The sequence below is a fragment of the Pongo pygmaeus genome, chromosome 5 (assembly GCF_028885625.2).
Source record: "Pongo pygmaeus isolate AG05252 chromosome 5, NHGRI_mPonPyg2-v2.0_pri, whole genome shotgun sequence".
NCBI lineage: Eukaryota > Metazoa > Chordata > Mammalia > Primates > Hominidae > Pongo > Pongo pygmaeus.
The window spans coordinates 29,990,058-30,014,723 of NC_072378.2; the positions used below are offsets into that span (position 1 = coordinate 29,990,058).

The window sequence follows — 24,666 nt, forward strand, 5'->3', positions numbered from 1 at the left end:
GGGAAACCCTGACTGGTCAGGGCTGGTTCATGTTATTCCCTCATCCCCTGGTCCATTATATTATTTCTTAAGTTATTTAAAGTCATGGCTATTATTTTTATTTATTTTAATTGACAATTATACATATTGATATAGTACAGTGTGATATTTTGATACATGTATACAATGTGTAATAAGCAAATCAGGGTATTTAGCTTATGCATCACATCAGGGTATTTAGCATATGCATCACATCAAACGTTTACCATTTCTTTGTGATGGAAACATTCAAAATCATATCAAAAAGATAATCCACCACAATCAAGTGGGTTTCATACCAGGGAAGAAGGGATGGTTGAACACACAGAAGTCAATAAATATGACACACCACATAAACAGAATTAAAAACAAAAATCGCATGATCATCTCGATAGATGCAAAAAAAAACATTCAACAAAATCTGGCATCCCTTTATGATTAAAGGTCTCAGCAAAGTCGGCATACAAGGAACATACCTCAACGTAATAAAAGCCACCTAGGACAAACCCACAGCCAACATAATACTGAATGGGGAAAAGTTGAAAGCATTCCCTCTGAGAACTGGAACAAGACAAGGATGCCCACTCTCACCACTTCTCTTCAACACAGTCCTGGAAGTCCTAGCCAGAGCAATCAGACAAGGGAAAGAAATAAAGGTCATCCAAATCAGTAAAGAGGAAGCCAAACTGTCGCTGTTTGCTGATATAATTGTATACCTAGAAAACTCTAAAGGGTCCTCCAAAAAGCTCCTAAAACTGATACAAAAATTCTGCAACATTTCCGGATACAAAATTAATGTACACAAATCAGTAGCTCTCCTATACTCCAACAGCGACCAGGCTGAGAATCAAATCAAGAACTCAATCCCTTTTACAATAGCTGTAAAAAAAAAAAAAAATTAGAAAATACCTAGCCTAAGGAGGTGAAAGACCTCTACAAGGAAAACTACAAAACACTGCTGAAAGAAATCACAGATGCCACAAGCAAATGGAAACACATCCCATGCTCACGGATGGGTAGAATCAATATTGTGAAAATTACCATACTGCCAAAAGAAATCTATAAATTCAATGCAATTCTCATCAAAATACCACAAACATTCTTCACAGAACAAGAAAAAACAATCCTAAAATTCATATAAAACCCAAAAAAACCTGCATAGCCAAAGCAAGACTAAGCAAAAAGAACAAATCTGGAGGCATCATATTACCTGATTTCAAACTATACTATAAGGCCATAGTCACCAAAACAGCATGGTACTGGTATGAAAATGGGCCCATAGACCAACGGAACAAAATAGAGAACCCAGAAATAAACCCAAATACTTACAGTCAATTGATCTTTGACAAAGCAAACAAAAACACAAAGTGGGGAAAGGACACCTTATTGAACAAATGGTGCTGGGATAATTGGCTAGCCACATGTAGGAGAGTGAAACTGGATCCTCATCTCCTACCTTATACAAAAATCAACTAAGATGGATCAAGGACTTAAAACTAAGACCTGAAACTATAAAAATTCTAGAAGATAACATTGAAAAAAAACCTCCCAGACATTGGCTTAGGCAAGGATTTCATGACCAAGAACCCAAAAGCAAAATGCAATAAAAACAAAGATAAATAGCTGGGACCCAAGGAAACTAAAGACCGTTTGCACGGCAAAAGAACAGCCAGCAGAGTAAACAGACAACCCACAAAGTGGGAGAAAATCTTCACAATCTATGCATCTGACAAAGGACTAATATCCAGAATCTACAACAAACTCATACAAATTAGCAAGAAAAAGAACAAACAATCTCATCAAAAAGTGGGCTATGGACATGAATAGACAATTCTCAAAAGAAGATATACAGCTGGCCAACAAACATAAGAAAAAATGCTCAACATCACTAATGATCAGGGAAATGTAAATCAAAACCCCAATGTGATACCACCTTATATCTGCAAGAATGGCCATAATGAAAAAATCAAAAAATAATAGATGTTGGCATGGATGCGGTGAACAGGGAACACTTTTTTTTTTTTTTTTGAGATGGAGTCTGGCTCTGTAGCTCAGGATGGAGTGCAGTGGCGCAATCTCGGCTCACTGTAAGCTCCACCTCCCAGGTTCACACCATTCTCCTGCCTCAGCCTCCCAAGTAGCTGGGACTATAGGCGCCCACCACCAAGCCCAGCTAATTTTTTTGTATTTTTAGTAGAGACGGGGTTTCACCGTGTTAGCCAGGGTGGTCTCGATCTCCTGACCTCGTGAGCCACCCGCCTCAGCCTCCCAAAGTGCTGGGATTACAGGTGTAAGCCACCATGCCTGGCCTGAACAGGGAACACTTCTACACTGCTGATGGGAATGTAAACTAGTACAACCACTATGGAAAACAAGGTGGAGATTTTTTTAAAGAACTAAAAGTTGAACTACCATTTGATCCAGCAATCCCACAATACCACAATGGGTATCTGTCCAGAGGAAAAGAAGTCATTATATGACAAAGATACTTGCACACACATGTTTATAGCAGCACAATTCACAATTGCAAAAATGTGGAACCAACCCAAATGCCCATCAATGAATGAGTGGATAAAGAAACTGTCATATATATATAAAACTGTCACATATATAAAACAGCAACATATATAAAACATATATACGTATATATATGTGTGTAAATATATATGTGTGTGTATATATATATGATGGAATACTACTCAGCCACAAAAAGGAATGAATTAATGGCATTCACAGCAACCTGGATGAGATTGAAGATTATTATTCCAAGTGAAGTAACTCAGGAATGGAAAACCAAACATCGTATGTTCTCACTCTTAAGTGGGAGCAAAACTATGAGGATACAAAGGCATAAGAATGACACAATGGACTCTGGGGACTTGGGGAAAGGAAGAGAAGAAGGTGAGGGACAAAAAGCTACAAATTGGGCACAATGTATACTGCTTGGGTGATGGGTGCACATTTGCTCCTTTTAAAATCATGTATTATTATTATTTTGCTGTTGAGTTTCTTATAAATTCTAGCTATTAATCCCTTATCAGATGAATACTTTGCAAATACTTTCTTTCATTCTCTAAGTTGCTGTTTTATCTCTGTTGATTGTTTTCATTGCTGTGCAGGAAATTTTTAGTTTGATGTAGTCCCATTCATATATTTTTGCTTCTCTTGTCTCTGCTTTCAAGGTCTTAATCATAAAATCTTTGCTGCATCCAACACTCTAAAGTGTTTTCTGTATGTTTTCTTCCAGTAGTTTCATAGTTTTGGGTCTTGCATTTAAGTTCTTAATTCATTTTCAGTTGATTTTTGTGAATGGTGAGAGACAGTGGTCTAGTTTCATACTTCCTAATATGGATATCCAGTTTCCCCAGCATCATTTATTGAAGACACTGCCCTTTCTCTAGTATATGTTCTTGGCAATTTTGTTAAAAATAAATTGAGTGGCTGGACACGGTGGCTCATGCCTGTAATCCCAGCACTTTGGGAGACTGAGGTAGGCGGATCACAAGGTCAGGAGTTTGAGACCAGCCTGACCAACATGGTGAAACCCCGTCTCTACTAAAAATACAAAAATTAGTCATGGCACATGACTGTCATTCTAGCTACTCAGGAGGCTGAGGCAGGAGAATCGCCTGAACCCAGTAGGTGCAGGTTGCAGTGAGCTGAGATCGCGCCACTGCCCTCCAGCCTGGGCAACAGAGGGAGACTCTGTCTCAAAAAAAAAAAAAAAAAAAAGAAAGAAAGAAAGAAAAAGAAAAAAGAAATTAACTGTAAATACACGGATTTATTTCGGGGTTCTCTATTCTGTCTCATTGGTTTATGTGTCCATTTCTATGCCAATACCTTGCTTGCCATTTTGGTTACTATAGCTCTATATTTTGAAGTCAGGTACTGTGATACTTCCAGCTTTGTTCTTTTCACTCATGATTGTTTTGGCTATTCAGGGTCTTTTGTGGTTCCATACAAATTTTAAGATTTCTTTTTCTATTTCTATAAAGAATGACACTGGTATTTTGATAGGGATTGCATTGAATCTGTAGATTGGTTTGGGTACTATGGTCACTTTAAAAATATTAATTCTCCCAATCCATGATAATGGAATATCTTTCAATTTTTTGTGTCCTTTTCAATTTGTTTCATTAGTATTTTATAGTTTTCATTACATACTTGGTTAAATTTATTCCTATGCTTTTTTATAGTTACTGTGAATGAGATTTCTTTCTTGATTTTTCATCATTTTGAGTTTGCCTCTATGGGCTTTATTGTGTTTAGGTACATTCCATCTATACCTAATTGGTTGGGAGTTTTTATCATGAAGTGATATTGAATTTTATCAAATGCTTTTTCTGCATCTATAGAGATGATAATATTATTTTTGTCTTTCATTCCACTAATATGCTCTATCATGTTTATTGATTTGTATGGAAAGTCTACAGTTTTTTTATGTTGATTTTATATTCTGTAAATTTACTAAATTTATCAGTTCTGAGAGTTTTTTGATGGAGTCTTTAGGTTTGTGTACAAATAAGATTATGTCATCTGCAAACAGCAACAATTTGACTTCCTCTTTTCCAATTTGGATGCCTTTTATTTCCTTCTCATGCCTAATTACTCTGGGTCGGACTTCCAGTACTATGTGTTTTTGTTGTTGTTATTGTTGTAATTTTTTAAAATTTTCTATCCATTTCCATAGGAATCAGTCTAGTACTATGTTAAATTTGGGAAAAGCAGGCATCCTTATCTTGTTCCAATTCTTAGAGGAAAATCTTTCAACTTTTTTTCCATTATGTATGTTGTCAACTATAGAATTGTCATATGCAGCCTTTATTGTATTTAAGTACGTTTCATCTATACCTAGTTGGTTGAGAGTTTTTAATCATGAAGTGATGTTGAATTTTATCAAATGCTTTTTCTGCATCTAGAGATGATCATTTTATTTTTGTCCTTCATTCTGTTGATATGATCTATCATGTTTATTGATTTGCAGATATATAACCATTCTTGCATCCCTGGAACAAATCCCATTTGATCATGGCATATAATCTTTTTGATGTGTTGTGGATTTCGTTTGCTAGTATTTTGTTAATTTTTGCATCTGTGTTTATCAGCACGTAGTTTTTTGTTGTTGTATCCTTCCCTGGTTTTGATAACAAGGTGATGCTTGCTTCCTAGAATAAATTTGAAAGAACTCCTTCCCCTTCAATTTTTTGGAACAGTTTCAGATGAATTGGTGTCAGTCCCTCTTTAAATGTTTGGTGGAATTGAACAATGAAGGCATCCAGTACTGGGCTTTTCTTTGTTGGGAGACTTTTTATTCCTGATTCAAGCTCATTACTCCTTATTGGTATGTTCAGGTTTTTAATTTCTTCTTGGTTCAATCTTGGTATATTTTGTGTGTCCAGGTTAAACTTCATTTGCCTTTATAATCTAATGAGACCTATGGACCAAAATTTTGGATAAAGCACTTTCCATGGCAGTTAGATTTTTTTAAAAAACTTCTTTCATTGCCCCCACCTTTTTTTATTATTATAGTTTAAGTTTTAGGGTACATGTGCACAACGTGCAGGTTAGTTACATATGTATACATGTGCCATGCTGGTGTGCTGCACCCATTAACTCGCCATTTAGCATTAGGTATATCTCCTAATGCTATCCCTCCCCCCTCCCCCCACCCCACCCCACAACAATCCCCAGAGTGTGATGTTCCCCCTCCTGTGTCCATGTGTTGTCATTGTTCAATTCCCATCTATGAGTGAGAACATGCGGTGTTTGGTTTTCTGTCCTTGCGATAGTTTACTGAGAATGATGATTTCCAATTTCATCCATGTCCCTACAAAGGACATGAACTCATCATTTTTTATGGCTGCATAGTATTCCATGGTGTATATGTGCCACATTTTCTTAATCCAGTCTATCATTGTTGGACATTTGGGTTGGTTCCAAGTCTTTGCTATTGTAAATAGTGCCGCAATAAACATACACGTGCATGTGTCTTTACAGCAGCATGATTTATAGTCCTTTGGGTATATACCCAGTAATGGGATGGCTGGGTCGAATGGTATTTCTAGTTCTAGATCCCTGAGGAATTGCCACACTGACTTCGACAATGGTTGAACTAGTTTACAGTCCCACCAACAGTGTAAAAGTGTTCCTATTTCTCCACATCCTCTCCAGCACCTGTTGTTTCCTGACTTTTTAATGATTGCCATTCTAACTGGTGGGAGATGGTATCTCATTGTGGTTTTGATTTGCATTTCTCTGATGGCCAGTGATGATGAGCATTTTTTCATGTGTCTTTTGGCTGCATAAATGTCTTCTTTTGAGAAGTGTCTGTTCATATCCTTCGCCCACTTTTTGATGGGGTTGTTTGTTTTTTTCTTGTAAATTTGTTTGAGTTCATTGTAGATTCTGAATATTAGCCCTTTGTCGGATAAATAGGTTGCGAAAATTTTCTCCCATTTTGTAGGTTGCCTGTTCACTCTGATGGTAGTTTCTTTTGCTGTGCAGAAGCTCTTGAGTTTAATTAGATCCCATTTGTCAATTTTGGCTTTTGTTATTGCTTTTGGTGTTTTAGACATGAAGTCCTTGCCCATGCCTATGTCCTGAATGGTAATGCCTAGGTTTTCTTCTAGGGTTTTTATGGTTTTAGGTCTAACGTTTAAGTCTTTAATCCATCTTGAATTAATTTTTGTATAAGGTGTAAGGAAGGGATCCAGTTTCAGCTTTCCACATACGGCTAGCCAGTTTTCCCAGCACCATTTATTAAATAGGGAATCCTTTCTCCATTGCTTGTTTTTCTCAGGTTTGTCAAAGATCAGATAGTTGTAGATATGTGGCGTTATTTCTGAGGGCTCTGTTCTGTTCCATTGATCTATATCTCTGTTTTGGTACCAGTACCATGCTGTTTTGGTTACTGTAGCCTTGTAGTATAGTTTGAAGTCAGGTAGCATGATGCCTCCAGCTTTGTTCTTTTGGCTTAGAACTGACTTGGCGATGCGAGCTCTTTTTTGGTTCCATATGAACTTTAAGGCAGTTTTTTCCAATTCTGTGAAGAAAGTCATTGGTAGCTTGATGGGGATGGCATTGAATCTATAAATCACCTTGGGCAGTATGGCCATTTTCATGATATTGATTCTTCCTACTCATGAGCATGGAATGTTCTTCCATTTCTTTGTATCCTCTTTTATTTCATTGAGCAGTGGTTCGTAGTTCTCCTTGAAGAGGTCTTTCACGTCCCTTGTAAGTTGGATTCCTAGGTATTTTATTCTCTTTGAAGCAATTGTGAATGGGAGTTCACTCATGATTTGGCTCTCTGTTTGTCTGTTATTGGTGTATAAGAATGCTTGTGATTTTTGTACATTGATTTTGTATCCTGAGACTTTGCTGAAGTTGCTTATCAGCTTAAGGAGATTTTGGGCTGAGACAATGGGGTTTTCTAGATATACAATCATGTCGTCTGCAAATGGGGACAATTTGACTTCCTCTTTTCCTAATTGAATACCCTTTATTTCCTTCTCCTGTCTAATTGCCCTGGCCAGAACTTCCAACACTAAGTTGAATAGGAGTGGTGAGAGAGGGCATCCCTGTCTTGTGCCAGTTTTCAAAGGGAATGCTTCCAGTTTTTGCCCATTCATGATATTGGCTGTGGGTTTGTCATAGATAGCTCTTATTATTTTGAGATACGTCCCATCAATACCTAATTTATTGAGAGTTTTTAGCATGAAGGGTTGTTGAATTTTGTCAAAGGCCTTTTCTGCATCTATTGAGATAATGATGTGGTTTTTGTCTTTGGTTCTGTTTATATGCTGGATTACATTTATTGATTTGCGTATATTGAACCAGCTTTGCATCCCAGGGATGAAGCCCACTTGGTCATGGTGGATAAGCTTTTTGATGTGCTGCTGGATTCGGTTTGCCAGTATTTTATTGAGGATTTTTGCATCAATGTTCATCAAGGATATTGGTCTAAAATTCTCTTTTTCGGTTGTGTCTCTGCCAGGCTTTGGTATCAGGATGATGCTGGCCTCATAAAATGAGTTAGGGAGGACTCCCTCTTTTTCTATTGATTGGAATAGTTTCAGAAGGAATGGTACCAGTTCCTCCTTGTACCTCTGGTAGAATTCGGCTGTGAATCCATCTGGTCCTGGACTCTTTTTGGTTGGTAAGCTATTGATTATTGCCACAATTTCAGATCCTGTTATTGGTCTATTCAGAGATTCAACTTCTTCCTGGTTTAGTCTTGGGAGATTGTATGTGTCAAGGAATTTATTCATTTCTTCTAGATTTTCTAGTTTATTTGTGTAGAGGTGTTTGTAGTATTCTCTGATGGTAGTTTGTATTTCTGTGGGATCGGTGGTGATATCCCCTTTATCATTTTTTAGTGTCTATTTGATTCTTCTCTCTTTTTTTATTAGTCTTGGTAGCGGTCTATCAATTTTGTTGATCCCTTCAAAAAACCAGCTCCTGGATTCATTAATTTTTGAAGGGTTTGTTTTTGTCTCTATTTCCTTCAGTTCTGCTCTGATTTTAGTTATTTCTTGCCTTCTGCTAGCTTTTGAATGTGTTCGCTCTTGCTTTTCTAGTTCTTTTAATTGTGATGTTAGGGTGTCAATTTTGGATCTTTCCTGCTTTCTCTTGTGAGCATTTAGTGCTATAAATTTCCCTCTACACACTGCTTTGAATGTGTCCCAGAGATTCTGGTACGTTGTGTCTTTGTTCTCGTTGGTTTCAAAGAACATCTTTATTTCTGCCTTCATTTCGTTATGTACCCAGTAGTCATTCAGGAGCAGATTGTTCAGTTTCCATGTAGTTGAGAAGTTTTGAGTGAGTTTCTTGATCCTGAGTTCTAGTTTGATTGCACTGTGGTCTGAGAGACAGTTTGTTATAATTTCTGTTCTTTCACATTTGCTGAGGAGAACTTTACTTCCAACTATGTGGTCAATTTTGGAATAGGTGTGGTGTGGTGCTGAGAAGAATGTATATTCTGTTGATTTGGGGTGAAGAGTTCTGTAGATGTCTATTAGGTCCGCTTGGTGCAGAGCTGAGTTCAATTCCTGGGTATCCTTGTTAACTTTCTGTCTCGTTGATCTGTCTAATGTTGACAGTGGGGTGTTAAAGTCTCCCATTATTATTGTGTGGGAGTCTAAGTCTCTTTGTAGGTCACTCAGGACTTGCTTTATGAATCTGGGTGCTCCTGTATTGGGTGCATATATATTTAGGATAGTTAGCTCTTCTTGTTGAATTGATCCCTTTACCATTATGTAATGGCCTTCTTTGTCTCTTTTCATCTTTGTTGGTTTAAAGTCTGTTTTATCAGAGACTAGGATTGCAACCCCTGCCTTTTTTTGTTTTCCATTTGCTTGCTAGATCTTCCTCCATCCTTTTATTTTGAGCCTATGTGTGTCTCTGCACGTGAGATGGGTTTCCTGAATACAGCACACTGATGGGTCTTGACTCTTTATCCAATTTGCCAGTCTGTGTCTTTTAATTGGAGCATTTAGTCCATTTACATTTAAAGTTAATATTGTTATGTGTGAATTTGATCCTGTCATTATGATGTTAGCTGGTTATTTTGCTCGTTAGTTGACGCAGTTTCTTCCTAGTCTCGGTGGTCTTTACATTTTGGCATGATTTTGCAGCTGCTGGTACCGGTTGTGCCTTTCCATGTTTAGTGCTTCCTTCAGGAGCTCTTTTAGGGCAGGCCTGGTGGTGACAAAATCTCTCAGCATTTGCTTGTCTGTAAAGTATTTTATTTCTCCTTCACTTATGAAGCTTAGTTTGGCTGGATATGAAATTCTTGGTTGAAAATTCTTTTCTTTAAGAATGTTGAATATTGGCCCCCACTGGAGCCGATGTGACCAACTGGAAGAAAGGGTATCAGTGATGGAAGATGAAATGAATGAAATGAAGCGAGAAGGGAAGTTTAGAGAAAAAAGAATAAAAAGAAACGAACAAAGCCTCCAAGAAATGTGGGAGTATGTGAAAAGATCAAATCTATGTCTGATTGGCGTACCTGAAAGTGATGGGGAGAATGGAGCCAAGTTGGAAAACACTCTGCAGGATATTATCCAGGAGAACTTCCCCAATCTAGCAAGGCAGGCCAACATTCACATTCAGGAAATACAGAGAACACCACAAAGATACTCCTCGAGAAGAGCAACTCCAAGACACATAATTGTCAGATTCACCAAAGTTTAAATGAAGGAAAAAATGTTAAGGGCAGCCAGAGAGAAAGGTCGGGTTACCCACAAAGGGAAGCCCATCAGACTAACAGCGGATCTCTCAGCAGAAACTCTACAAGCCCCCACCCCACCTTCTTTGTTGTTGTTGTTTCAAGTGAGTTACGGGTTTCTTTTTAACTGAATTGTATAAGCAAAATATCTCCAAGTAGCCTTGAATTAGTAACAAATCAATCCTTTGTTTACCAGTCTTGGTTGCTTAATTAGCAAATGTGGGCAGGGAAGAATTTTAGCTGTTGTTTTTTTTTTTATTCACCTTTTTCTTTTTGGCTTTTGCATGGCACAAAGAACAAAATTTTTCTGTTGAACAGGGATACCTTATATTATTGCTCTGAGATGAAGATTTTGACCTATTTGGTCTGAGAGCCTAACTTCTATAAACATTTTTTTTTTCTTTTATGTTACTAATTTTTCAATTAAGTGTTTCATTATTGTACATAGTTGTTAGGGAAACCTAAATTTATATTTATAAAAGGTGTCGGCCGGGCATGGTGGCTCACGCCTGTAATCCTAGCATTTTGGGAGGCCGAGGCGGGTGGATCACAAGGTCAGGAGATTGAGACCATCCTGGCTAACACGGTGAAACCCCGTCTTTACCAAAAATACAAAAAATTAGCCGGGCATGGTGGCAGGCACCTGTAGTCCCAGCTACTCAGGAGGCTGAGGCAGGAGAATGGCATGAATCTGGGAGGCGGAGCTTGCAGTGAGCCTAGATTGGGCCACTGTACTCCAGCCTGGGTGACAGAGTGAGGCCCCGTGGCAAAAAAAAAAAAAAAAAAAAAAAGTGTCTAGGTGGTTGATTACCATGGAGCTATTGTAATCTGTAAAGCCATTAATTTCAAAGCCTTTAAGACTGTTTTCTTTCCTTGACTGAAATGCCATAAGCAGTGAGTTTTATCTCAACACCTGTAGAAATGTCATCATATTCAAAGTAGGCAGAAAAAAAAAGAGAGAGAGAACTTCTACATGTTAACTCTGTAATTGCTGGTTTTTAAAAATAATGACCATTTCAGTTCCGAACTTTCCTTCATTTTGCCCATCTACTTATAAATGTGCACAAGAATGGCCATAATGTATAGCCAGCAGGACTCTTAGAAAACCTGTCATGCCTTAATCGTTAACAATGCCAATCTGTTTCTCATCACTCTCTCAAGAGCAAAGAAAATTATATAAATTCCATCAAGGAATGTTAGGAGTTTTGACCCGTAATCACTGGAAACTGTAGGAGATAATAAATATTTGTTGTTTTCAGCTACTAAGTCTTAGGTAATTTGTTATGCAAAAGTAAATTAAATAACTAATATAGCTTCAAAAGAGGAAGAATTATTGCACTTTAATTTTCTTGTGCGCTAAATGTATTGTTATTATTACTATTATATTATTATTGAGACAGGGTCTTACTCTGTCACCCTGGCTGGAGCGCAGTGGCATGCTCATGGCTCACTGCAGCCTTGACCTCCCAGGCTCAAGTGATCCTCCTACCTCAGCCTATCTAGTAGCTGGGCCTACAGGCATGCACCACCTAATTTTTCTATTTTTTGTAGAGATGAGGTTTCACCATGTTGCCAAGGCTGGTCTTGAACTCCTGGACAAACTCCTGGACTCAAGTGATCCACCAGCCTGGGTCTCCCAAAATGCTGGGATCATAGGCATGAGCCACCACACTTGGCCCTGAGTGGCTTTTAATTAGCCATCAGTGCCCATTTTGAATGTTTATTTTTGCTCGTGGAAGATTGTCAGGAATAGGCATCGAAAAGGAGTCAAACAAAAATAAACCAAGATAAGAATTCTCACAAATATTTTCACCAAGGCATGCAGATTGAACAAAATATTAAACCAGGTGTGTGACCAAAAGTGAATTCACCACAAAATAACTTGCCTCACAGACAGTATGTAAGTTCTGCAGAAACCGGAGTACTCAATCCAGAAAGGCCTTACTAGAAAAGACCAAGTCTTTTATCATCCAGGAGCTATGTATGGTTCTTTACTAAGGGGACCGTATCCAAACCGGATTCCAAATAATATAAAAAAACCTCTACCCAAGGAGGGAGGCTCAGCCTGAGGGAAGACACCAGGGCAGGAAAGGCCAGCTGTGGAAGCACAGAGCTCAAAGGGCTCGAGTGAGTATGGCACACCAGTTCCAATGATCACTGATTCCTTCTGATAGAGACCTTTTTAAAAAATTCTTATCTTTAGAGATGGGGGGGTCTCCCTACCTTGCCCAGGCTGGCCTCGAACTCCTAGGCTCAGGCAATCCTTCTGCCTCGGCCTCTGAGTAGCTGGGACTATGGGTGTACACCACTGTACTAGGTTCTGATAGTGACCTTTTCCAAGTACTGTTTTTGACACCATATACATCAACAAAAATAGGAACAGAGAAAGACTCTCTAAAAGAAAAAGATTTATTTGGAAATAGAGCATTGCAATGGGAATACACATGCCATAGTAAACTATGTGTGCGTTTGGGGAGGTAAAGGAAGACAAAGGTTTTTAAAGGGCTACAATGATCACTAACAAGGTTCACATCAGTCCAAGTTTGGACAGGCATATCAGTTGCTGGGCTGATATCCTTATAGAAGTATAGAAGTATTTTGGTGTAAAGCTGTGATTGCCCTTGTGCAAGACTGTGATTTTTGTAGTCTTTTGTGATAGTTTTTGTTATCAAGTATATAAGCATGTGAATACTCTATTCATGGCCTTCCCAGCTCTATTTGTCGAGGTTAAGAAAAATATTAGTGGCTCCATTTTGATTCTGCCAACTACCACACTAAACACAGCAGAATCACACCTCAAACTCTGGATGTAGGCAAGAACAAGCACAGACACAGTTAACAGTGGGATCCCACCTCAGCTTGCTCCTCTCCCAGCCTTCTCCACACATGGGCCCTTCGCCCTCACCCAGTCTCTAGGACATTAGGAAAACCCAGGCACAGATGGGGAGCAGTTGTGATACACAAATCCAAATCTCCACAATCTCCAGCAGGAAGTCTTTCCTGAAGTCTGCAGCCTCTGTGCTTCCTTCAGTAGAACCCCAAGATGTGCAGAACCATAGGGCTCACTTACCCAACTCTTTTAGGACTTCATTCTCTCAGTAAAGGTTGTTCTCAGGGGAATATCTAAAAGTTACCACCAGCTCCTTCATCTTCCTCCACTCCTTATTCTCCCTGCCACCTCAGCACTTGGGAGGTTCTGGCTCTGGAATAGGGGAACCCCTTCATCACCCCCCCATCATCTTCTCTTTTCCCTGTTTCTTCCGTGTGTGTTTCTGAATTATATTATTCCTGTCAGTACATAAAACTGCCTAAAAGTTAAGTATAGCCGAGTTACAGAGCTAATACCCGTGCAATTACCACCCAGGTGAAAAACAGAGACCTCTGCCAGCCCCCTCAAGCTCCTTTGCCTCCCCTCAAACAGAACCCATCCCTCTCACACAGATGTCCTGTCCACTAAGCTGATCCCTCCCCATGCCCCCTCCTATCTGACTCCTTCCCTTCTATTCTTTCTGGCCGCTCTTCCCTTCCTGTCCTGATTTCCTTCCTATTTTGGCTTCTCCAGGAGCCTCCCTCATGTTCCTAGGCCAAAGCTCCAGGGGCTCTCCTCCCTCACCCCACCCTGGAATTGGAGAATTCAGAGTTAATTCCTGGGATAAGGCCATTTCATCCTGAGAGCAGCAGAATCTCATCTAGGACACCACATTACATTTAGTCCCATTATGTCTCTTAAGGCTCTTCTGGCTGTGATGATTTCACAGATTTTCCTTGTTTTTGATGACCTTGACATTTTTTGAGGAGTATTGGTCAGGCATATTGTGGAATGTCCTTTGACTTGAATGTGGTTGGTTCTATGGGTGTTGAGGAGGAACAGCACAGAGATGAAATGCCACTCTCAGCACATCAGGGGTACTTGCCACCCCCTTGATTTATCACTGATGATGTCAACCTTCATCACCTGCCTAAGTTCCCAGTCCCCTGTCAAATTCCTTTTTTACTTTCTGCCTTTTCATACTGTTGTCTTTGGAAGGAAGTCACTATGTGCAGCCCACAAATAAGGAACATTCTGCTACAAAGATTTCATGTAGGTTTTTATGCAAAGTAACTTTTCTAATTTGTTAGTTAAATACCTAGGAGTATGATCACTGTGTTGTATGGCTATCATGGTGAGTCTATGTTTAGCCTTATAAGAAACCACCCAGGGCTGGGCGTGGTAGCTCACACCTGTAATCTCAGCACTTTGGGAGGCCAAGGTGGGAGGATCACAAGGTCAGGAGATCGAGGCCATCCTGGCTAACATGGTGAAACCATGTCTCTACTAAAAATACAAAAATTTAGCCAGGTGTGGTGGTGGGCGCCTGTAGTCCCAGCTACTTGGGAGGCTGAGGCAGGAGAATGGTGTGAACCTGGGAGGCAGAGCTCGCAGTGAGCTGAGATAGCACCACTGCACTCCAGCCTGGGTGACAGAGCAAGACTCTATCTCAAAAAAAAAAAAAAAAAAAGAAACCGTCTGTATCTTCTAGAGTAGCTATGCCATTTCCATTCCTGCCAGTAGTGGATGGGAGTTCTTGTTGCTCTTCATCCTCATCAGCACTTGGTATTACCAGATTTTTTGGTTTTAGTCATTCTAGTAGGTGTGTAATGGTATATCGTTGTTTTTATTTGCATTTCCCTAATGATAAATGACATTGAGCCTCTCCTTATGTGCTCACTTGCCATCTGTAGATCTTCTTTGATGAGGTGTCTGTTCAGACATTTGCCCATTCTTAAATTGGGTAAATTGTTTTCTTATTGTTCAGTTTTAAGGGTTCTCTCTATATTCTAGATACAAGTCCTTTATCAGCTTTGTGATTTGCAAATATTTTCTCCCAGTCTGTGGCCTTTACTGATATAACAACACACAGTAATGCATTAATATATGTTGTGGGAAAAGAAATGAGAAATTTTTAACTGTGAAGATTTCCAGGTAGATGATCTGAGGGACAAGCAATAGTGGTGGGGGTAGGGGAGCAATGGGAATAACTTATCTTTGTATATTTTATACTATCTTTTGAATTTTCTTGTGTGTGCATTAATAACATTCTTGGCTGGGTGCAGTGGCTCACGCCTGTAATCCCAGCACTTTGGGAGGCCGAGGCAGGCAGACTATGAGGTCAGAAGATCAAGACCATCCTGGCCAACATGGTGAAACCCATCTCTACTAAAAATACAAAAATTAGCCAGGGATGGCAGTGTGCGCCTGTAGTCCCAGCTACTCGGGAGACTGAGGCAGAAGAATTTCTTGAACCCGGGAGGCAGAGGCTGCAGTGAGCTGAGATTGCGCCACTGCACTCCAGCCTGGGCGACAGAATGAGACTCTGTCTCAAAAATAAAAATAAAAAACAAAATAATAATAATATTATTCTCAAAAATAAATTACATAAAAATCCCTTACACTTGTGAAACCTTTGACAGATTGTGTCCAGATCATGTGTTAAGACTCAGATTCTGATCCCCTATTCTAGGACCAATGGTATTCTAACTGAACTATTTTGCCTTGAAATTTCCATTTCTGGAAAAGGTGGTTAGATTACATGAACAAATCCTCCCACTGAAAAAGCTGAAAGTGCCATTTAAAATGCAAAACTCATTTTCTTAAAGCATCAAATTGCTGAGAATATGGTAATAGATGTCCGCACCCCACAAAGAAGGGAAAGATGCTGTTTGGCCTCATAGAGAGCAGTGGCCTCAGAAATGGAGAAAAGGGTCTGTAAGATCACTGCCCAGAGCCGAGACACGGGGGCCCTGCACTTCCCACTCTTTGCCCCATGTTCCTCATTTTGTACCCATCTATCTGCCTTCCCTTTAAAAATTTCAAACAAAGCTCTTTATTTCTGATACATTATAATATATATGTATAAGGTATAATATATGATATAATGTATATTCACTATGGAAACATTATAAAATGCTATCAAAGATAAATCACAAATTAAAAATAACCTGTAAACCTCACACCAGAGATATTTTGTTGCATTTCCTTTTAGTCTGTTATGTGTCCTCCACCTGCTGCTGCCTGAGTGCTTCTCTCTCTCTGTTGATGAGTGCAGACCTCAGTGGCTCCAGCCCTCACTTTCCAGATGTCAGTTCAGTCTCACCTCCTGAGGGGGCTACTTCTCACTTTGTTTCCCTCTTCACACCCCTCCAATCCTTTCCCACTCCTCACTCTTAGATAATGAGGTTATTTCTTTTTTCACTTAGAAAAAAAAAAAAAAGGACTCGGGTGAGAAGAGCATCATCATCCCATGACAACCCCACAGCTCCACCTGTCTCCTGGGTCTTCCCACCAGTAATGATGGATGGTCCTCAGATCCTGTCTAAGGCCACAAGATCCACCCCTGTCTCTCCTACATCAGTCTCCCCTCTCTACTGGCTCATTCATTCCTGCATACAAACATGCTGTAATATTTCCCATTAACACAAACAAAACTCAACTAAATAAATAAAAATAAAATCCTAACATAAAAACCCATTTCTTGGGCCGCCGCCGCGGAGCAGAGCCGCCACAGGGGAGGAGCAGCCGCTGCCGCCCAGGACTAGGCCCTTAGGGAGGAGGAGGCGAGAGGATGGCGCACAACCCCAGTGCTGCCGACAGGAACGTGGAGGTCTGGAAGATGAAGAAGCTCAGTAAGAGCTTGGAGGCGGCCCACGGCAATGGCACCAGCATGATATCACTGATCATTCCTCCTAAAGACCAGATTTCACGAGTGGCAAAAATGTTAGCAGATGAGTTTGGATCTGCATCTAACATTAAGTCACGAGTAAACCGCCTTTCAGTCCTGGGAGCCATTACATCTGTACTACAAACACTCAAACTTTGTAACAAAGTACCTCCAAATGGTCTGGTTGTTTACTGTGGAACAATAGTAACAGAAGGAGGAAAGGAAAAGAAAGTTAACATTGATTTTGAACATTTCAAACCAATTAATACGTCACTGTATTTGTGTGACAACAAATTCCATACAGAAGCTCTTACAGCACTACTTTCAGATGATAGCAAGTTTGGATTCATTGTAATAGAAGTAGTGGTGCACTTTTTGGCACCCTCCAAGGAAACACAAGAGAAGTCCTGCAAAAATTCACTGTGGATCTCCCAAAGAAACACGGTAGAGGAGGTCAGTCAGCCTTGTGTTTTGCCTGTTTTAGAATGGAAAAGCGACCTAACAATGTTCAGAAAATACAGCTGTTTATTTCTGGGGACAAAGGGAAGGTGGCTGGTCTAGTTTTAGCTGGATCCGCTGACTTTAAAACTGAACTAAGTCAATCTGATACGTTTGATCAGAGGTTACAATAGAAAGTTTTAAATTTAGTTGATAGGCCAGGCGCGGTGGCTCACGCCTGTAATCCCAGCACTTTGGGAGGCCAAGGCAGGTGGATCACGAGGTCAGGAGATCGAGACCATCCTGGCTAACACAGTGAAACCCTGTCTCTACTAAAAATACAAAAACAAAATTAGCCGATCGTGGTGGCAGGCACCTGTAGTCCCAGCTACTTGGGAGGCTGAGGCAGGAGAATGGTGTGAACCTGGGAGGCGGAGCTTGCAGCGAGCCGAGATCACACCACTACACTCCCGCCTGGGTGACACAGCAAGACTCCATCTCAAAAAAAAAAAAAAAAAAATTAGTTGATATATCCTATGGTGGTGAAAACGGATTCAACCAAGCTGTTGGGTTATCTACTGAAGTCTTCTCCAAAGTGAAATTTATTCAAAAGAAGAAATTAATAGGGATACATTGATGAAATCAGCCAGGACACAGGCAGGTACTGTTTTGGTGTTGAAGATACACTAAAGGCTTTGGAAATGGGAGCTGTAGAAATTCTAATAGCCTATGAAAATCTGAATATAATGAGGTATGTTCTTCATTGCCAAGGCACAGAAGAGGAGAAAATTCTCTATCTAACTCCAGAGCAAGAAAAGGATAAATCTCATTTCACAGACAAAGAGACCAGGCAGGAACATGAGCTTATCGAGAGCATGCCCCTGTTGAAATGGTTTGCTAACAACTATAAAAAAGTTGGAGCTACATTGGAAATTGTCACATATAAATCACAAGAATGGTCTCAGTTTGTGAAAGGATTTGGTAGAATTGGAGGTCTCTTGCGGTACCAAGTGGAATTCCAAAGAATGGAATACCAAGGAGGAGACGATGAATTTTTTTTACCTTGATGACTACTAGGTAGTCGACATGGGTCCGGCAAAACATGCCTCACTCTCCAGCATCCAACCCAAAAAGCATACTCATGGTGGAATCCAAACAGATCCCTGCCTTACAATTGGAACATTTCCAGAACTTAATCCATGAGCACTGGATATTGAAAAGAAAACAGAAACAAAACCAGACCCAACCCTACACTTTGGTTTCTCATGGTGTCAGCATAGCAGCCTACAACTAAGTTCCTAAGTGCCACTTTGGACTAATTTAAAAAAGAATCCCAGTTTTTACTTTTACTCGATGGTGAAATTGGCTGCTCTTGTATTTTATTAAAAAAATGATTTTTTTAACCTTTATACAAATAAGCAAAAATACTTTAACTGCTGTAAACCTTCAAAAGTTAACAGAAGTGAGATCATACTGGTTTCTTATTTTGACTGGAGAGAAGTTAAATTGCTACATTTTGCAGTGACCCATTTACATGGCATTCTCAGCTTAGACTGCATAAGAAGAAATACATGTGGTGAAATGTTGGAACCATTTCTCTCTTGGTCTCTGTTTAATGATGAAAGGGTGAGCTAATAGGAGGCAATTTCAACTTCACTCCGTCATGCTACCCCTTCCCCCTCCAGACTGGCCGTTTCAAGGATGCAAATTGCATTGCAAAATCAAACTGACTCATGAAGCATTTGGGCCAGTGCACTGTTTACTTCCATCTGTTTGCAGACACATTTGTGCCCGGTGTTTGGGAGCTCTTTGTATCAATGTTCCGACAAGGGTCCCTATAACCTTAACCTACTCGAAACCAGTTTGGGATGGATATGATGGGGCTTCTGTGCTATTGCTGGGATTGGGAGAAATAAAACATGCAATTTAAGTGGAAGCAAAAAAATTAAAAATAAAATAAATAAATCCATTGCCTGATTCCACGTCTCCCTCCAATTACTGCCCCATTTCTCTGACACTCCTTATAGAATAATTCCTTAGTCAATTGTCTCATGATGCTTTTAATATATCAAATGGATTTATGGACAGTGTTTCAAAAGTCAAATACTTCTACAAGGCTTGTTATGAACACAGATGTCCCCAATCTTTCATGTACACCATTTCCTGAATCCTAGAGGCAATCTACTTTATTTATTTTGCCTAATTTTTTGATCGTTACATCTGTGCCTCCAAATAGTGTGTTATAGTGCTGTTTTGTTTTTCACTCTTATGTATCATCCTTAGTGTATAGCTCCCTTTCATATACCCCTGTCCTCTCAATATAGTTATTTTATAATTTTGGTTAGCTGGGTGTTCACTATTTATATTATTATGACCACAGAAATGCTATTCACACCTGGACTAGGAAATGCTATTCACAATTAGATTGGGAAATGCTGTTCACAATTAGATCAGGAAATGCTATTCACAAGGATTATTTTCCTTCCTTGAATTGACTTTTTAATTTCCCTGGAATTAATAAATGTTTTATCCCTTCATGTGCTCAATTTCTGTTGTACTCATTATAAAATCTCTTCCAAATTTCCCTCCAAGGCCTCTGCTATAGTTTGAACGTGTTCCCCAAAGTTCATGTGCTGGAAACGTGATCCCCAATGCAGTGATATTGGAAAGTAAGGCCTAATAGAAGCTGTCTGAGTCATGAGTGCAGAGCCCTCATGAATAAATTAATATCATTATTGTGGGAGTGAGCCCATAATAATAATATTGTCCTCTCTCTTGCCCTTGACCCACTTGCCATGTGAAGACACAGCAAGAAGTCTCTTGCCAAATGCTGATGGCTTGATCTTGGATTCCTAGCCTCACAAGTGAGAAAACAAATTTCTATTCTTCATAACTGACCCAGACTATGGCATTCTGTTATAGCAGCATAAATGAACTAAGACAGTCTCCATGAATATATTCAACCATGTCCCGTGTTCTACCAACCTCATCTTTGTGAAGACACTTCCCTTGGTCCTGCCACACGTGGACTGGTGCATGCACATCTGGGCTGATTTCCAGGATCGTCTTCACCTCATCCTGGGCATCCCTCTGCCTCTCTCTTATGCTGGCTCTCCTATTGCCTGGATCCCATGTGTTCCCTTTTTCGGTTTTCTCCGTCATTTTTGTTTCTCATTTCATCCGTGTTCCTAAGGGAACATGGAAAGTAAAATCTGAAAGCCTAAGCTTCTGAAAATGTCTTTAGGCTACCCTAGCACTTATTCCAACCTGGACTTGGTATGGAATTCTGTATTGAAAACATTTTTCCTAGGAATTTCCATGACATTCCATCAACATTTTTTAGCTTCCAATGTTGTTTTTCTTGCCTTTTGATGTTTTTGGGATTTCTTCTTTTCCACCCACCTTCTAAAATTTCATTGTGATGTGTCTTGGTGTGGGTCTGTTTTCATCTACTATAGTAAGAACTTGGTTGGGGCCATTACAAGTTAAATTTTTGTCTGTAAACTTGGAGAAATTTTTTTATTTTAAATAATTTCTATCTTTCCATTCTTTTAGAATTTGTATTATTAAGTTTCTGGAAATCCTTGACTGATAGCCTAGTATTCGTATAGTTCTTCTGTCTTTCTTGACATTGTTTTTCCATTTTTAATATTTAGTGGTAGTACAAATTTACTCTTCCAAGTCATCTATTGAAATACTTATTTAAATGATCACTTTTTGATTTCCAAGAGTGTTTTTTGGTTCTCTGATTGTATATAATTTTATAAAATCCTATTCATCATTTATAAATGCCATATCTTATTATTTCTTTTAGGTATTATTGAGAATAGTGGTAGTGATAGTGGTAGTGGACCTGTTAGATCACCTGGTTATCTGCTTTCATGGTACCATGAACTTTTCTTCACCACACTTAGCTCAGCAGTAATTTTATATTTCTCTTTGTAAGTTCTGCTAAATGTGCATCTCCTTCATGACAGTGCAAACATCAAATTGCCAGCATCTTACTTTTGCTCTTCACTGTATCTTCAGGGTCTAGTAGATCACATGATTCATCAGAGGACTTGAAATACATGCTGAATGAGGAAATATAAGTGTGGTTAGGCAGGGAAGTCAGACTTCCTTGATCAATTGCCCCTTGATGTTCTCCTGAGCACTGCATCTCATGACCTCCTGTCATATAACATTCAGGGACATTGAAAAAGTTCACTGGCATGCGATACAGAGTCATATCCACCACCAGATGGACAGGGAATCAATGAAAGATGATTCCATTAAGAGAAAATTCCCTGGGTCCACTCCACCCCCACCACCTGCTTAACCTCTCTGAGTCTCCCTTTCCCTGTCTATACAAAGATATCACATATTGGGTTTCTCGTGGGTTTGCATTGAAGATCAAATTTGACTCTCTCAGTAAAATACATGGTATTATACCTTGAGGTATATTAAGTGTTCCGCTACTCATAGCTACTATCCCTATATTGATTACAGCATTTGGATTGTTTCCATCATTTTGCTTTTATAAACCAAAATTCAAGAAACATACTTGAACATATATTTTTTAGAATGTGTGTGGTTATCTTCTTAGGAAAAATTCTTGAAAGAGAAATATATGCATTGAAATGTAAGTCCATTTATATTATTAACATGTTTCGCAAAAGTCCCCTCTAGAAATTTATACCCCAGTTTTTTTGTTGTTGTTGTTTTGTTTTGTTTTGTTTTGTTTTTGAGACGGAGTCTTGCTCTGTTTCCCAGGCTGGAGTGCAGTGGCGCAATCTCGGCTCACTGCAAGCTCCGTCTCCCGGGTTCACGCCATTCTCCTGCCTCAGCCTCCCGAGTAGCTGGGACTACAGGCGCCCGCCACCACGCCCGGCTAATTTTTTTTTTATATTTTTAGTAGAGACGGGTTTCACCATGTTAGCCAGGATGGTCTTGATCTCCTGACCTCATGATCTACCTGCCTCGGCCTCCCAAAGTATACCTGTTTTTCATTAGCCTTTATGACAGTGTATTTTCCCTACCTCTGGATAATATGCTCATCATTTACTTTCACATATGCCAAACTGACAGATTTTAATTTTCATTCCCACTTCTAATGTCATGTTCTCATTTTTCCTCATATTCATTAATCATAGAGTATATTGTCTGATATTTGATTTATTCTTTCCCATATTGCTTTCTAATATTATTATTTTCCTATTGGGATGTAGGTACTTAAAAATGTTGAATTTAACTAAGAAAAAAAGCAGCTCTTGACATCTGACACTGACAGTAGGTTTCAGTGCTGTTAGAAGCTGTCCTACTGCTCAACACTAGGCCATATTATTCTTTTCTTGGACATAAACCATATTACAAAACATCAGACAAGGACACTCTGGGAACATGATAAAACAAGACAAAATGGGGCACTACATAATTTAGTATAAGCACAGACAAAAACCAAGGCACTGTGCACCTCACAAAATACCAAACCTCTCCCCCTGCTGGCTAATATGAGTGATGGCTGTTTCTTTACCAACCACAACTTTATCCTTGCTCTGCTCTGCATTTATTATGGGTAAGATTTATGGAGACAGTCGTAGAAATGTTCCTGCTTTTTGACAACACCCAATCTAGAGTGAACTCCTACCTCCTTAGCTCTCCCCAAAAACAACCACTAAAAGACCAAATCGTATATTGCATTTTTTCTAATATCCTCACACTAAGATGGTGTGCATTCTCTCTTGTGACAATGAGTAATAAACCCCAGTTGTTCAGCTATAGATGTTCCTGGTGGTCTTTGGCTGAAAGACATTGAAATATGCTACCTTTTGTCTTAACGATTATTTATGTGTCTTTGAATTTGATCACAGGCATATGTTTGTATATTTGTGAGTTTGTGGTTGACATAGAGAAGTTTTATTTTTTATTTATGGCTTTTCATATTTGGGTCATGCTTAGAGAATCCTTTTCTACCCCACAATTGTAAAACTTAACATATATTTTCATCTAGGTACAGATGATATGAAGAGAGGGAAGTCCCAGAGTGAAGAGAAACACAGAGATATGTTTGATTTGGGGAGAAAGCTGGGGGGAATGAGCAAGAAGCAAAGAGTTCTAAGGTGGCATTTTAACATTTAAAACCTGGTCAGGTGTGGTGGCTCACGCCTGTAATCCTAGCACTTTTGGAGGGCAAGGTAGGCAGATCACTCGAGGTCAGGAGTTCAAGACCAGCCTGGCCAACATGGTGTATTTACCAAAAAACACAAAAACTAGCCGGGTGTGGTGGTGCATGCCTGTAGGCCCAGCTACTTGGGAGGCTGAGGTGGAAGAATCACCTGAACCTAGGAGGTGGAGGTTGCAGTGAGCCATGATTGCCCAACTGCAATCCAGCCTGGGCAGCAGAATAAGACTGTATCTCAAAAATGAAAAAGTTTAAATCATTTGCTTATGATTTTAAAGTATGTCTACAAAGCCTATAAGATATTTTATATGGCAACTTGAATAAATACTTTCTCTTGGGCTAAGTAATGACTTATATACCTCCTGGTGTTCACCAGGTTATAGAAAACAGTAACACCAAGAGTCTCAATGAAATATTGACAAGGATTAGCTCTGGTGATAGGCATTTTTGAAAATGTATGACCTTGAGTTGATAAATCATGTTTTGGTAATCTATATGTACACTCTAATTGTTAAAATACATATTGAACTTTCTTGGGCCTGCTGTATTTTAGGGATATGTCTAAGACCCACATAGCCAAATTTATGGGTTCTATGTGAAGGTAATTTTAATGTATTTCAATCTGGGAGTCACAAGGTATCTTTTTTGTGGGGGAGACTGAAAACTAAGAGCACTCTAGATAAGCACTATCAAAAATGGTAACTACTAGCTACACATGGCTATTTATATTTCAATTAATTGAATAAAACTTTTAAAAAATCAACTCTTTCTCACACTAGCCACATTCCAAGTGCTCAATAACCACACGTAACTAGTGGCTCCCATATTGGACAGTGCAGATATAGATCAATTTCATCATCACAGAATGTTCTATTGAACAGCACTACTGCTATAGACATTTTTATGCTCCTCCCAAAATAAAACCTAATCCCCAGTGAGATGATATTTGGAAGTGGGTTTGTTTGAGAGGAAGTGATTATGTCATGAGGTCAGAACTCCCATGAATTGAACTTGTACCCTAATAAAAGAGATTCTAGAAAGCTGTCTCGGTCCTTCTGCCATGGGAGGATGCAGTGAGAGGACAGCTATGAAGAAGCAGGCCCTCACCAAACACAGAGTTAGCT

The 24,666-nt window shown here is 39.4% G+C and overlaps 1 protein-coding gene and 1 pseudogene across 39 annotated transcripts in view; one reads left to right on the forward strand and one right to left on the reverse strand.

Moving 5' to 3' along the window:
- LOC129039306 (putative uncharacterized protein ZNRD1-AS1) overlaps positions 1-24,666 on the reverse strand; it is an 86,998-nt gene that overhangs the window by 40,166 nt on the left and 22,166 nt on the right. For 15 of the 39 annotated variants that reach the window (XR_010126632.1, XR_010126642.1, XR_010126650.1 and 12 more), the window contains one exon: positions 20,368-20,570. The exons of 18 other annotated variants lie outside the window; for them this stretch is intronic. Coding sequence is in view for 2 of the 21 variants with exons in the window: in XM_063665962.1 (XP_063522032.1) it covers positions 20,559-20,570 (12 nt within the window). In the remaining 19 variants the exon portion in view is untranslated. Of the gene's footprint in view, positions 1-16,109; positions 16,479-20,367; positions 20,571-21,387; positions 21,456-24,666 lie in introns of those variants that run through there. 6 more of the 39 variants (XR_010126649.1, XR_010126647.1, XR_010126646.1 and 3 more) reach the window with 2 other exon arrangements.
- On the forward strand, positions 16,849-18,474 carry LOC129039298 (eukaryotic peptide chain release factor subunit 1-like; annotated as a pseudogene).